Source organism: Trichomonas vaginalis, chromosome I (assembly GCF_026262505.1).
Source record: "Trichomonas vaginalis G3 chromosome I, whole genome shotgun sequence".
Taxonomy (NCBI): Eukaryota; Parabasalia; order Trichomonadida; family Trichomonadidae; genus Trichomonas; species Trichomonas vaginalis.
In genome coordinates, this window is record NC_067203.1 from 4,349,256 (window position 1) to 4,364,097 (window position 14,842).

Here is a 14,842-nt window from a genome sequence, read left to right on the forward strand (position 1 = left end):
TCATTTCATCGCCAATTTTGAACCAAATTCAGATCTAGATGGTACCTTTCTTCTACTAAATGAGACAAAATCGCATTTGTATTTGAACTCCGACATATACCAGGAAGATATGCTTTATGACTTGATTCGTTATCAACAAGCCAGTAATGGCTATTTTTCCAGTCAACAATACCAATAACAATATCTATCATTCATAACCAATAATTTTGGCGCATTCCTTCAATTACACACTAATAGTTGAAGATGATTTAAACTATCAAAATAGAATTTTTCATAAATCTTTTTTTCATAAATCACACATGAATTTCAATATCTTTTCATATGATATCTATAATTTTAACAGATATCTGAATGAAAGCAATAGAATCTTGAATATATCTTGTATGAAATCAGATCCATGTCAATGCAAGCATGAACTCAAAAAGCTAATATTTTACATTACAATCATTACAGTATATAATAAAATATTGGGATGAAAATGACCAAAGAAATAGTTTTTAATTGTTGGGCAATCCATGAATGATTGATCTATCAAATTAAGGCATTGATATTCAGGACATGAAAATGTTCTATCAACAATCTGACAGCCCAAAAATTTAGTTGCTGATATAGAGAAATATTCTGATACATGCATTTTTATATCAGTTCTGGGTAAAGAAGTAGAGTCAAGAGTGTTCGTTCCACAATAATATATATCAGTTATTTTAGTATTTTCGAAAGCATTTGGTACTATATAAGAAACGCCAGGAGGAAGGATGAGTTCAGCGATATTTGAACCATAGAAACAATATTTATCAATACTTCTTAGCAGTGGTGGCAAAATCACTATTTTCAATTTTGATGAGCCATAAAATATTGCATTATAAATCATAGTTACTTTGGTACAACTCAAATCAACATATTCAAGATTAGGGCAGCTTCTAAATGCATGATCGAAAATCGTTATTAGCGGTAAATTTATAGTGATATTGACAAAAGATGTGGAAGAAAAACCTTTAGCTACAGAAATACCGATTACAGTTGGGAGTAATTCTACGTTACAATTGCATGGATATCCATGCAAAATCTTATAATCTTTACTGTAAAGAACTTTGTTATGGACAACAAAATAAGGACTTTCTGAAAAAAAATCTTCTAAATACGGACAGCAAATAAAGGCTCCGTTATAAATCCATTTACATGATCTCGGAATCGTTATATTTCTAATATTTGTCTCAAAAAACATATGAACTGCAATAGCTTCCAAACTATCTGGAAGAAGAATATTTTCAAGTAAACTACCAGCAAAATGTTGGTAATCTCTGAATTGTTTGAGTTTTGTTTGACTCAAATCAGCAAATAAACATAGACAGTGATAAAATGCATATTGTTTGACTTCTATAACATTTTTTGGACAAATAAATTCAGTTATTTTACATTCTTGAAAAGAACGGATACCAATATATAAAATTGTATCAGGTAGTTTGATACTAGTAATTTTGCATCTATAAAATGCATAGTCACCAATTGATACAACATCTTTGGAATCAACTTGTGCTGGAACTTCAAAAGCTCCTTCTATATCCGATATACAAGGATTTTTCCCATCTCCAATTTGTATATAGTTTGATCCATAATTGACACATGTAAACTGTTGACTCAGAGATAAAGTTTTGACATTTAACCTTAAATAGACAATCTTTTGACACAAATTCAAAAAGAGGATAGAAAAAGAATTCTCAAATAAACGTATTTTCCAGTTTAGTTCTGAAATTATAATTTAAAAGTCTCATCACTTTTTTCAATGCTCGATTTTTAAAAACAGTTTAAAAATGGAGCTTATATTGATATAGTGTAGAGACTAAGAATTATCACAGACTATTTCAGAGGATTGAGTGACAACTCAATCCTCTGAAAAGTCTGAGATAATTCGAAAAAATATTCAATTTTGAATAGTTTACAATTTTGATTTGTTTGAATTCTGATAGATATCAAATGTTCCATTTGATGCATGGCACTATTTTTATCAAAAGTCTGATCAACCAAATCACATTACATGCCGTAATTGCCAACCAACAGCAACAGAACAAGAGTGTTTTGTCCTCCTCAGTTTCTTCTTTGACAACAAAGATAGCGCAGTCAAATATTTATCCAACAATATCAAAGTACTACATTCAGAATGCAACTTTCAGAATAACACAAGCCCAAGTCGCGGCGGCAGTGTTTATTTTAACTGTAAAAGTTGTTTTGTTCAGCACAAAATATGCTCTTTATTATCGCAAACAACTAATACTGATATAGAAGGAGGCCAACACTCCCATTCATATTTTAAAGATCCTAACAATTTTTTTGTCTATGATTCGTCGATTTGTCTATGTGGCAATGAAAAAGCCCGAAAAACACTATCTTTATATTACGGAAATATTTCTATTAGATCCACAAATATCAGTAAATGTACAGCACTGCTCCAATCTAGTTATGGCCTTTATCCATCAACAGAAGCATTGGTTTCACTTTGTACAATTGAAAATACTTCATGCAAATCTGAATTATTAGGTCATTTTAATTATAAAACATTTTTTGTTTCTTTTTGCAACATTTTGAAAAACAAAGTGAGTACAACTTCTACTGGAATATTTTATTGTCAAGGAGTTATAACAATTGAAAACTGTACTATATTTGGAAATGAAGGTCCATTAGGATTTAAACTTTTTAACAAATATAGTGGATCTATATCATTTACAGTTAAAAATTGTTAGGTTCAGAGTACTCCATCTATTCCAAATGAAATTACTACTGAAAATATCACAACAGAAGAAAATTATTTAACTTTCTCTCATTTATCTACTTCAAAATGCGAAGCTTTAATAAACTTAGAAGATGATACATTTGATCCTGAATATATTAAATTTATTTGATCAATAATTGTTCCTTTGTTTTATACCAATGAAAGTTGAACATATTGATTTAAATGCATCATTATTTATTGTATATTGAATTGATAGCTTTTTCCCTTCAAAATATAACTTCCTAATCAAACATATTTTTCTATCAAAAAGAGATCATAAACATTCGCAAAACATAGAGGAAAGGAGCAGTAGCTGATTGAATAGAGAACGAGATGTTTTTCTCTCCATTTTGTACACATGGAACAAGCATAGGAGGTAAGATTGAAGCAAACATGGCATCACTCTTCTTCTTTTCATCAGCAATCATCCTCTCGTGAATATAATATCTGGCCTCATGTGGTTACACTTGTCCATCGGACAACAATGCCACATTTGGCTAAATAACTATATTTTAATTATAATATGAGGCCAATCAAATTCATTCGAATGGGTTTAATTAAGATTCAATTTTTTATTACGTAACGCCCACACAAAGCGAAAGAATTCAAAATAACTCGTTTTGAAATTGTAAGATCAAAATCTCTAACTTTTCCAATACAACAACATATTTTTAAATATAAAAATGGAAGCTAATAACTTTGCAGATCTTCCACCCTCAAAATTGGGACCTTAGGAATTATAGTTTTATCTCAATTGACAATAAAAGTGACATAAAATTTGAATGAATATAATTTAATGGTAGTTCTCATGCCATGGTAAATTGTTAAAGTTCAAATTAAAGATCTTTTGAGAAGATTGAATTAACTTTCAATTTTTGCAACACATTTGATATCAAATTACAGATGTGTAATAGAATAGTTTTGATTTTCTTTTTCTGAACTTCGTTTCACTTTCGTTCAGAATACGTTATAATTCTGAAAATTTTCGAAAAAAATTTTGAAGTAAATGCTTGGATTCCTTTTAGCTCAAACTCTTTCCTTTTATGTCAACAAGACAGGATTCTATAGCGAATATGTTTCTTCTTCCTCAAAGTCAAAGTTAATCATCGACCTTTCCCCTCCTAGTGAAGGAAATTATTACATTGTTTTCTCATCAGTGCCAATTCCACTCATATTGGATTCAACATCGATTATAGATAGAGTTTTCAAAATCACCAGCCTAACCACAGCTTATATAGTTTCAAGTGATATATCTTTAAACGTTTCTTTTGGTGTTTTTCTCATTCCATCTTCATATGATTCTCTTGAATTCTGGGTTCAACCAACTGGAATGTCTGACCAACAATATACAATTCCAACTAGAGAAAGTTCTACGACCAAAACACATTTATTATGTATAATTTCTGACGATCCATTCGAAATTAGTGTTCACAATTCCGATTCAAACATTTACGGTGGCACAAATGGAGAGCTTCCTACATCTCAATATTTCTCCTTTACAAATGCTTTTAAACTGGTTACCTTGAAATATGTCCAATATGCGGACACAACTCCATCTATTTACTACACTCTTCGTCTTTACTCCAATAAAATTAATGATTATACACTGAAAGGCTATGACTCCTCAAAGGAATTTTTTGTTTTTGACTTTCAAATTTCGATCACTTCTCTTGCACCAGGAAAAGCATCAATGATAACATATCCAAGTATTTCATACGGCCCACAATCTGAAAGCTTCTCCACTTCGGGTAAAACGTACATAGTTCCAGAAAGTACAATAATAGTTTTTACAAATCCAGCGAAAGTAAAAGGAGTCGCAAAAGTTGGTGACACAACAACTTTGGGTATTCTTGGTGACACAAAAATCAGAGCCATCGAATTCAGGAAAGAAGGAACACTCACACTTTCCTCAGACTCTTCAACATCTGCATACTTTGTTGTTTACAACATTTCAGTCATAGGTTGTGATCGCACTGCCATTATCTCTGGAACACAGAAGTTTAAAGTGAAAATTGAAACTAATGGAATATTATACTGTGCTGTTTCTGCTTTCTATACTGGAAAATCAGAAATTCAAACTGATGAAGTTCAACATGTCTCTCTTGATTACTATGGTGATGAAATATACCCTGCGAAATCAAATTCAGAGACAGTTTATAAACCATCTATAACAGGATTTTTTGGATATACACAGGAGAAAATAACCTTTGATAATGATGGCAGCTCAAATGATGATAATTATGTAATTGATGGAAGCTCTTCAGATTATAACTTCTATTATATTTCTAAAAATGATTATTCGAAAATTAACACATACAAATCATTTGGTTCTGCTGGTAATGGCTTACCAGGATATGCTATTGCTATTATTGTTATTGCTGTTATAGGTTTAATTATAGGTATTATTATCTGTATCTGTTGTTGCTGCTGTGGAAAATCTTGCTGTTGCTCGAATAGTAAAGTTTCAGGAAAAGAACATAGTAGCAGTAGTAGTAGTAATCGTCAAACAAAACATCCTGCTCCAAATTCTTCTACAACTGTTGTTGTACAAACATCTACTAATACTGCTGTTTCTCCTTCTTCTTCACCTTCTTACTATTCTCCTCCACCTGCTCAGCAGCAACAACAACAACAATATTATCAACCGCCGCCTTCTTATTCTCCACCTCAACAACCATATCCTTATGGTGCTCCTCCACAACAGGCTTATCCTTATGGAGCTCCTCCTCAACAAGCTTATTCTTATGGCGCCCCTCCACCTTACGCTCCACCACCAACTTACTCTGCTGCGGAAACAAAAAATGCCAATGATAATCCTTACAATTAAAAAAAAAAAAACAATCTGACTTTAGTTCAAATTAGCTAACTTCAAGTGCCCTTGAAAATTTACTATTGAAAGAGGATTCAATGGAACCTCTCAAAAAAAAAGTGCACGCCTTTCATGCAACTTAAATAATTTGCTAAAAAAAAATAAAAGTTTATTATTCATGTATAAGGTCGATGAAAAAATGAGCGTTTTTAAAAAACCGCCGTTTGAGAGGAAAATTGAGAGCCCCGATGTATACTTTTTGACATTGTCAAAAACTTTGAAAGGACAAAAAAATTTTAGTGTCAGAAAGTTTACAAATGTATACTTTCTGACAAACAGACTCTCAGAAAGTACTCAAACTGCGGTTTTTAATTTCCGCACTTTTTTTGGCGACCTTAGTTTAAATAAAATTTTATTTTAATATTTGCTTTCATGCCCATGTTATAGCTGGGAATGGCCGATAAGTTTAATGGATATTACTTTTAAGATGTTTAACAAAGATTTCAATCGAAAAATGTGAGTTTGATTTAGTATGAGTTACGAATTAGCAAAGCAGACATATGCAATTTATGCACACATCACTAGTTGTATGTACAATCAAGGTTGTGTGGCTTACACTTTCAAATTTGATAAAAATTTATCACAAATTTATAGTTAAGACGCAAATTATGTTAAAATATGAAGTGTGACAGGTCATTATATCATATTTTTTGATGTTTGGTCTTTTCAAATTGAAGATTAATTGAACTTTTATCGAAAATGGCCGAATTTCGATTGAATTTTTTTTTTCAAAAATTTTAACATGTCTAGAAAGCTTGCAGATGCAACAGATGGAGCCGCCAAGATGACTGATGAGCGCCTTATCAACGACTTTGGTGCTAAGCCACTTGATGATGCCATTCTTGCCAGATGGGAGAAAGTTACAGGAAAGAAGCCACATCCATTCATGAAGAGAGGTCTCTATTTCTGCCACCGTGAACTTGAACAGATTTTAGATGCTAAGGAGAAAGGAAAGCAGGTTTACATCTACACAGGAAGAGGACCATCATCAGATGCTCTCCATCTTGGCCATATTACATCATTTATCATCAACAAATACATCCAGGATGCTTTAGACTGCTGGTTTATCATTCAGATCACAGATGATGAAAAATTCATGCGTGATAACGACCTTTCCTGGGAAACAATCCACAAATATACAGAAGCCAACATTCGTGATATCATTGCTCAAGGTTATGACCCAGAACGTACATTCATTATGCGTGAATCCAAATGGTTCAACATTTGCCAGCCATTCCTTGGTGAATTATCACGCTACATGTCTCTCCATACAATCCAGTCAATTTTCGGCTTCACAGAAGAGCACAGCGCCGGATATGTTTTATTCCCAGTTCGCCAGATCGCTCCAGCCTTCCCGCAGTACTTCCCAGGTGTCTTCAAAGACCCGAAGAAGACATACTGCCTCATCCCATGCGGTCGCGAGCAAGATCCATACTTCAGATTTGCTCGTGAAGTTGCTGGCAAGATGAAGGTCAACCGTGTTTCAACAATCTACGGCAGATTCATTCCAGCTCTCCAGGGCGACCAGAAGATGACTGCTTCCAAGAACTCAACAGCTATTTATCTTACTGATACACCAGAAATGATCCGCGAAAAGATTTTCAACTACGCTTATACATCTTACAACGAAGATGAACAGGGTGCCGACCTTACAACAGATGTTTGCTTCAAATATCTTGAAGCTTTCCTCGATGATGACGATAAACTCGAGGAAGCTCGCCGCCGCTACGGAAAGGGTGGCCAACTTAAGGAAGGAGAGACAAGAATGACCGTAAACGATGTAAAGGAACTCCTTACAAAAGTTTTAACAGATCTCGTTGTTACTCACCAACAGCGCAAGGCAGCTATCACACCAGAACTTGTCGCTAAGTACGAAGAAATCAAGAAGGCCCCTATCCCAACACCACCGGCTAATGCTCAATAAATTATATTCTAAACTATATTTTTCTACTAAAATATACATTTTATAAATTATACTTCGAATTGTTTCATCCTTCTTTGGTGGTTGTATTAATTTTGATAAAAATATTAAACAAATTTTCCTCTGAAAACTCTCTTTTTCAAATCTTTTGAAAGGGTGCTGCACAACAATGAGGAGAAGAGCACGAAAAGGAGACTAGACGTAGGAAAATAAGTTTAATTCTTATTTTTAACATATATGTAGACAAAGAATTGAGCAATTATAAAAAGCAATCGTTTGTGATAAAAAGACCAAGGGAAAAAACGTTTTTCCTGAAAAATAATCGTCTTTTGATAAATCAAAGATGTTAACTATATTAATTATCTTAACTTAAATGTATCTTGTCCTGTCTAGTAAGATTTAACAATCTTATAGTTTAATAGCCATTCCGTTTAATCTTTTAATTTGTTTCGAGAAGAGCTATGAGTATAATGTTAATAAGCAATATTCAAGATAAAGTAAAATATCATGGCATATTTTCTAGAGATAATAATTTCTAATATAGTGCATTTCACATCAATGATAAAAAAAGAGAAATTCTATAGAATATGCTGGTTATTTTCTGTTTAATTCATGTGTACACTTTATTATTTCAGTGTTATTGCTCAAACTCATTGAATGAATGAATATTAATTAAGAATTTATCCAAAACTTTATAAATCACTGATGATTTAAGCCATTTAACAAAAATAACAAAATATTAGGTTCAAGAATTTCCAAATTTTTTATAAATTCAACATTTCGAAAGTATTTTTAACAAAATTTCGAAATATTTGTTGGATTTCAGAATTTTTTAAGAAATTTTCATCTCAAAATTACTCAAATTACTTCAAATTTGCCAATTTCATGCAATGTTTGAATTATTTCAATAGATTTAAATCTCATATAAAAATAATGGTAAATATCTTCTTGATTATGAAGTATCTATCACACAATATAACATATGCATACTAAAATCAGCTGTAATTACATTGTATTTGTTCATTTTTGTTCAATGAACTTAACAAATTATTAATATAGAGCATGTATTTTAGAAAAATTTGAGTTCATTATATTTTAAGGTGTATAACACATATATGAACAATATAGCTGATTATTAGTAAATATACAGTATAATTCCAACATTGAAATAATTATTACATAAATATTTTCAATAAATATAATGATTTTGACGATATTAAATCTCTCAAAAACACTTATTTATGGAGGGGGAAAAAATCGAAAATTGGCACTTTTCCGAAGTTTTGTCAGGGGAACGACCCCAAAAATGACGTAAATGCGCAATTCTCTAGTATATGATTATTTTTTTCTTTTAATACCGACAGCATTTGAATCAAAAATAATCGTATGCTAGCGAATTCTAATTTGTTTCGGATTTATCCCAAGTGTCAATAACGTACACTAGTTCTGAAATAAAAATCGCTGAATTTTGGAATAATGAATATTTATTATATTCTTAGTTTCATTTTTCGATGGTGTCAGATTGATTTTTGAATTGTTTAGAAAATGAATAGAGATCCTAAATCTGGTTTTTCTTCGACCGGAACAACTTCTGTAGCACCATGTTCAACTAAGAAAGTGATAATATTTGTTGCTTTATTTTTGATGGCAATACTCAGAGGGCATCTATTAATATCGAAAGAATTTTATAAAACAATGATAAATATGAGAAGAAAAAGAAAGCCATCAAACAATGATAGATATGAAAAGAAAGAGAATTTCATTAAGCAATGATAAACATGAAAAGAAAGAGAATGTCATTAAACAATGATAAATATGAAAATAAAGAGAATAAGTTTCATGTTAACATCAGCACCATGACCAACTAGGAATTGGACAATTTCTATCGAATTCGCTCTGATGGCAATACTAAGAGGGCATTCATTAATATCGAAAGAATTTTATAAAACAATGATAAATATTAAAAGAAAGAGAATGTCATTAAACAATGATAAATATTAAAAGAAAGAGAATGTCATTAAGCAATAATAAATATGAAAAGAAAGAAAATATCATAAAGCAATGATAAACATGAAAAGAAAGAGAATGTCATTAAACAATGATAAATATTAAAATAAAGAGAGTTCTATCAAACAATGATAAATATTAAAAGAAAGAGAATAAGTTTCATGTTAACATCTGCACCATGATCAACGAGGAATTGGACAATTTCCATTGAATTCTCTTTGATTGCAATACTAAGAGGACATCTATTAATATCGAGGGAATTTCATAAATCAATAATAATTATAAAAAGAAAAAAGAATATAATAAAACAAGGATAAATATGAAAAGAATGAGAATGTAATTAAACAATGATAAATATTAAAAGAAAGAGAATGTAATTAAACAATGATAAATATGAAAATAAAGAGAATTCTATCAAACAATGATAAATATGAAATGAAAGAGAATCGGATAAAACAATGATAAATATGAAAAGAAAGAGAATATAATAAAACAATGATAAATATGAAAAGAAAAATAATCATATAAAACAATGATAAATATGAAAAGAAAGAGAATGTAATTAAACAATGCTAAATATGAAAAGAAAAAGAATATCATTAAACAATGATAAATAGGAAAAGAAAAAGAATATCATTAAACAATGATAAATATAAAAAAAAAAAAAAAAAAAAAAAAAGGTAGTGGGGCTTCCAGGCACTTCGTGCCTTCTAGTCCCTGAAGTTGATGAGTATAATGAAGTTTTTTTTTTCTTGGGATGGCCTTCCGGGCACTTTGTGCCCTCTAGCCCATAAGAAATTTTGCCCAAGACCCAAGAGGAGGACCGAACCCCAGCCGGTGACACTTTTTGTGTCGCTTTTTCACAAATTATATATGTTTTCATGTTTTGTCAAGACTTCTTCGTAAATGTTTTGTCAAGACTTCTTCGTAAATGTTTTGTCAAGACTTCTTCGTAAATGTTTTGTCAAGACTTCTTCGTAAATGTTTTGTCAAGACTTCTTCGTAAATGTTTTGTCAAGACTTCTTCGTAAATGTTTTGTCAAGACTTCTTCGTAAATGTTTTGTCAAGACTTCTTCGTAAATGTTTTGTCAAGACTTCTTCGTAAATGTTTTGTCAAGACTTCTTCGTAAATGTTTTGTCAAGACTTCTTCGTAAATGTTTTGTCAAGACTTCTTCGTAAATGTTTTGTCAAGACTTCTTCGTAAATGTTTTGTCAAGACTTCTTCGTAAATGTTTTGTCAAGACTTCTTCGTAAATGTTTTGTCAAGACTTCTTCGTAAATGTTTTGTCAAGACTTCTTCGTAAATGTTTTGTCAAGACTTCTTCGTAAATGTTTTGTCAAGATTTCATCGTAAATGTTTTGTCAAGACTTCTTCGTAAATGTTTTGTCAAGACTTCTTCGTAAATGTTTTGTCAAGACTTCTTCGTAATGAGTGTAAAGGACCCAAAAATATAAAGACAAGGAAAATGTTTTCTTTATAGTGGACCCACCGTTCTATAACACATGGGATTTTCAATACCAAGTAGACTGGACTTTGTGCTGAACAAATAGTGTCATACAAACATCTGTCAAAAACCGCTTTTTAACTTCACTTAAAATGCCACGTAAGCTACGTAAGAATATACGTAAGAGGAAGAGAGCATTGAAACATCCAATAGTAAAACTGACACCACAACAACAGTTGCAACAACAAATTATGAATGACCCCACTATGTTGCAACAAATGTCAAGCAACCCTATGCTTTTAAACCGAGTTATTGGTGCACAGAGTGGAGGTTTAAGAGCGGCACTTTTAGCGAAAATGGCAGGCTATGGTGGAGCTGCAGACGGAACAGCTTATAACCCTCAAAGTCAAATGAATTTGAGTTCACTCAAAAATCAAATAACAGATGTCAAAAAGTCAAACATAGATATACAGAAACAAATAAGTGAAAACGAAAAGAAACTAGAATATGACAGACACACAAAGAAACTCAATGAGTTAAACGTAGAGAAAAAGAAGAAAGAAGAACAACTGAAAGAACTAAGTACAGAGGAATATGCGAAAAAAGTGTCAGAAAAAGCAGCAGAAGTAGCAAAAATGGAACAAGATGTTATAAATTTGAAAAACCATACTACTCAATATAAAGTACTGAAAGATGAAGAAATAAAACAAAAAGCCCTGAAGACATATATGGATAGCGATGAGTATAAAAAAGAAGTTGAAGCAAATGTAAAGGCAGAAAAACTTTTACAGTTGCAAAACCAAACCGTACAGTATGAAAACTTAGCACAAGAAAGTAAAAATAACGACGCAGCCATGCAAAAGGCAATGAAAAGCTCAGAATATATAAAAGCTAATAATGACTGGTTAGATGCCAAGCAACGCCAAAGCAGCCCAACTTTTATAGGGTCAATAAGGACAAAAATACAAGCGGATGAAGACAGTTCAAATGAAGCTTTAATGAATGCTGACTTTAAGAACGCCTTCGAAGCTCTTCATAGTAAGGTGAAACTAGTGAACGACTTCTCATCTGGAAAGAAACTGAAGTCTGAAGGTTTCGACAACGAGTTAAGAGAAGTAGCACAAAATATGACGAAAATAACAGATGCAGCAACGAGACAGGCAGTTCAAAGTGCCTATGACGCCGTTAGAGCAACTGTTGTGGAAAAGTCAAGAAAAAGAGTTACAACAGACCAAAACAGACCTAGTAAATGCTTTCTTAAAAACGAAAAGTCAGGTAGGACATTATGCTGCAGATGGAACATATGTGCCAGCTGGTGGAACTTATATACCAGCTGGTGGAACTTATATACCAGCTGGTGGAACTTATATACTAGCTAGTGGAACTTATATACCACCAAACCCTCCAAGAGAAGCACCTGCACCAGGACTACCTAAAACATTTACATCGTCACATGGACACAGACACAGGCATGCACCAAAACCAGCACAACAACCAACAGTTCAAAACACTGCACCACAACCAACAGTTCAAAACACTGCACCACAACCAACAGTTCAAAACACTGCACCACAACCAACAGTTCAAAACACTGCACAGCAACAACCACAAACAGAGCAAGGACATAAAAGAAGTAGAGAACAAGGAAACCAAGAATTCTTAAAAATGCTTAAGGAAAATTATGGTTACCCAGATACTCTTGACTTTAGTGACAGATATAAAGAAGCTATTAGAAAGTTCAAGGAAGGAAATACTGACCCGAACCTATTTAGCTTTATGGTTCAGCACCAAATGGGATATAATTTCAAACCTGGAAAATACAAGCTCGCTAAGGGATATGATTTAATAGCATATCATCCAAATGACATGACTGAATTTACTCCAAGATATTTGGTGTCAGAGCTAAACGATAATTCAACTCTCTTCATGAAACGCGTAAAAAATAGAGACGGAACGAAAGAAGAAAGGTTTATGAGTCCGGATGACTTAGATAGGGAACTTTTTAAAAACGGTCTCGGAATATATGAAATGCCAGCAGATGAGGTACAAGAAACTCCACAGGAAGAAGTTCAGATACAACCAGACATGGAAGAAATAGTTCAGCAACAACAGCTAGAAGAGCCTGAAGGAAACAAACAAGTCCCTCCTTTGGAAACTAACTTCACAGAACTAGATGAAGATTTGGAACAGCCGAAAAATCTTGACCCTCAACAAGTGTATGCGGGGAATATGGAATCTTTCCAAGAGTCTAAGAAAAATTCGGCTGACATAGTAGAAGAATATCGAAAAATGTTCGCCGACATACAAAAGACTCCAACATCAGATGAAAATATCCAGCATAGAATGGAAGAACTGAAAGAAAGTGTACACAAATACAACAATCCTTTTTACTTACGAGCATATAACGTTCAATCTTTGGATGAACTCGGTGAAAATAAAAGGTTAAATTTCAACAAAACATATAGAAATGAAACATTGTTTAAAGTTCATTCAGAACCTAGCCAATATGGAAACAAACCTACTTTTGTTTCTGCAGACGATGGAACTACAATGAGATGGGGTCATAAAGCTAATCCGGATAGGTGGTTCATAAACTTACAACCACAATTCCAAGAAGTTGTAGACGCAATGGAAGTGAATGGTGAACCAGATATAGCTGGTATTTTCAGCGCGGCTTTAATGCCATTGAAAGATATGAAACATGCAGATATTTTGGACCAGTATGAAATGAACATGGCTGATGGAAATATAACACCTGACGTTCTAGAACATTTATCTCAAAGAACTACACAGAACCATAGAGATGGTATATTTGGTGAAGAGTTTAGAAAGAAAGTTAGGGAGAGAGAAGGAAGAGAACCTATTGTACATGACCTTGCAAACGAAAGTTTGCAAAATGTCATAAAAACTTACTTTGCAGACAATGAACCGAGAAGGGATGAATATTTAAGAAAACTCAAATGGACAGTACCAAATGAAATGTTAGTATTGAAAAACATGTTCCTTGACAAAATAAAACCAACTACAGAAATAAATGACGCAAGACTGAAACATTGGGTAAAAGCTTTCCCATTCACAAAAGATATTATTGGTAACATGGAAAGAAAACCAGAATGGCTACAAAAACATATATTTGGAAACGAGCTTATTCCATATGGACAAGCTCTGTTTGAAGAGCTTGAACCGGAAACTCAGGAAAGAGTCATGCAAACAATACGCGAAGACTCAAATACAAACTATGACAAAATCTTCTAGGATATAGGTTACCTGAGTTGGCGACCAGAGCCCAAAGGCAAAAAGGACATGGGAAATTTACAACATACTAGTGAACATGAGGCAAAGATGCAACAACTTGAAGCAGAGGGCAAGTTACCAAAAGCGACACCAAAGAAGAAGAGTAGAACAAAGTAAAGCTTGGTACGAGTGGGTTCTATTATGATATATAAATCCAACTATTCTATATTTTTACCCATATGAAATGTAACGCCGCTCAGAATATAACGCCAACAGTTTTGGATGCCATGAACGGAAATGTTTCCGAATGGTATAACGAATGCGACAATGCATTAGAAGGTCAGAAATAGTTCCTGGAACTTACGAATATACAACTGCTGTTTCTTATGGAAACGTAGGTGAGTTTTGGAGAAGGTTCTTCAACAACAGTAGATATTGCTTGCGACAGGTTTCATATTATTTCTATTGACAACTCATTCTTATACGTGGAACAAGACATTGAAATAAAACCTTCTGCCAAGTTGTCTGACAAGAAAGGTTGCAATGGAATTTTCTATGTCGGATACCAATATGCTCCAGAAGTTTTCATGGGATATA

General features: G+C 32.8%; 2 protein-coding genes and 1 pseudogene across 3 annotated transcripts, besides 1 other annotated feature; all 3 read left to right on the top strand.

The window, feature by feature from the left end:
• Positions 1-3,773: 3,773 nt before the first annotated feature.
• Positions 3,774-5,594, top strand: TVAGG3_0927610 (amelogenin-related protein family; the record flags this gene model as incomplete). The annotated part of the gene is made up of 1 exon (XM_001304273.1): positions 3,774-5,594. One exon carries the CDS (start codon positions 3,774-3,776, stop codon positions 5,592-5,594), a length of 1,821 nt encoding a protein of 606 aa, XP_001304274.1.
• A 777-nt stretch (positions 5,595-6,371) lies between these two features.
• Positions 6,372-7,971, top strand: TVAGG3_0927620 (tryptophanyl-tRNA aminoacylation; the record flags this gene model as incomplete). The annotated part of the gene is made up of 1 exon (XM_001304274.2): positions 6,379-7,560. One exon carries the CDS (start codon positions 6,379-6,381, stop codon positions 7,558-7,560), a length of 1,182 nt encoding a protein of 393 aa, XP_001304275.1.
• A 2,247-nt stretch (positions 7,972-10,218) lies between these two features.
• Positions 10,219-14,842: part of a mobile genetic element that runs on past the window's edge.
• Positions 11,164-14,422, top strand: TVAGG3_0927640 (annotated as a pseudogene). The gene has a single exon. A coding segment is annotated over exon 1 (3,259 nt).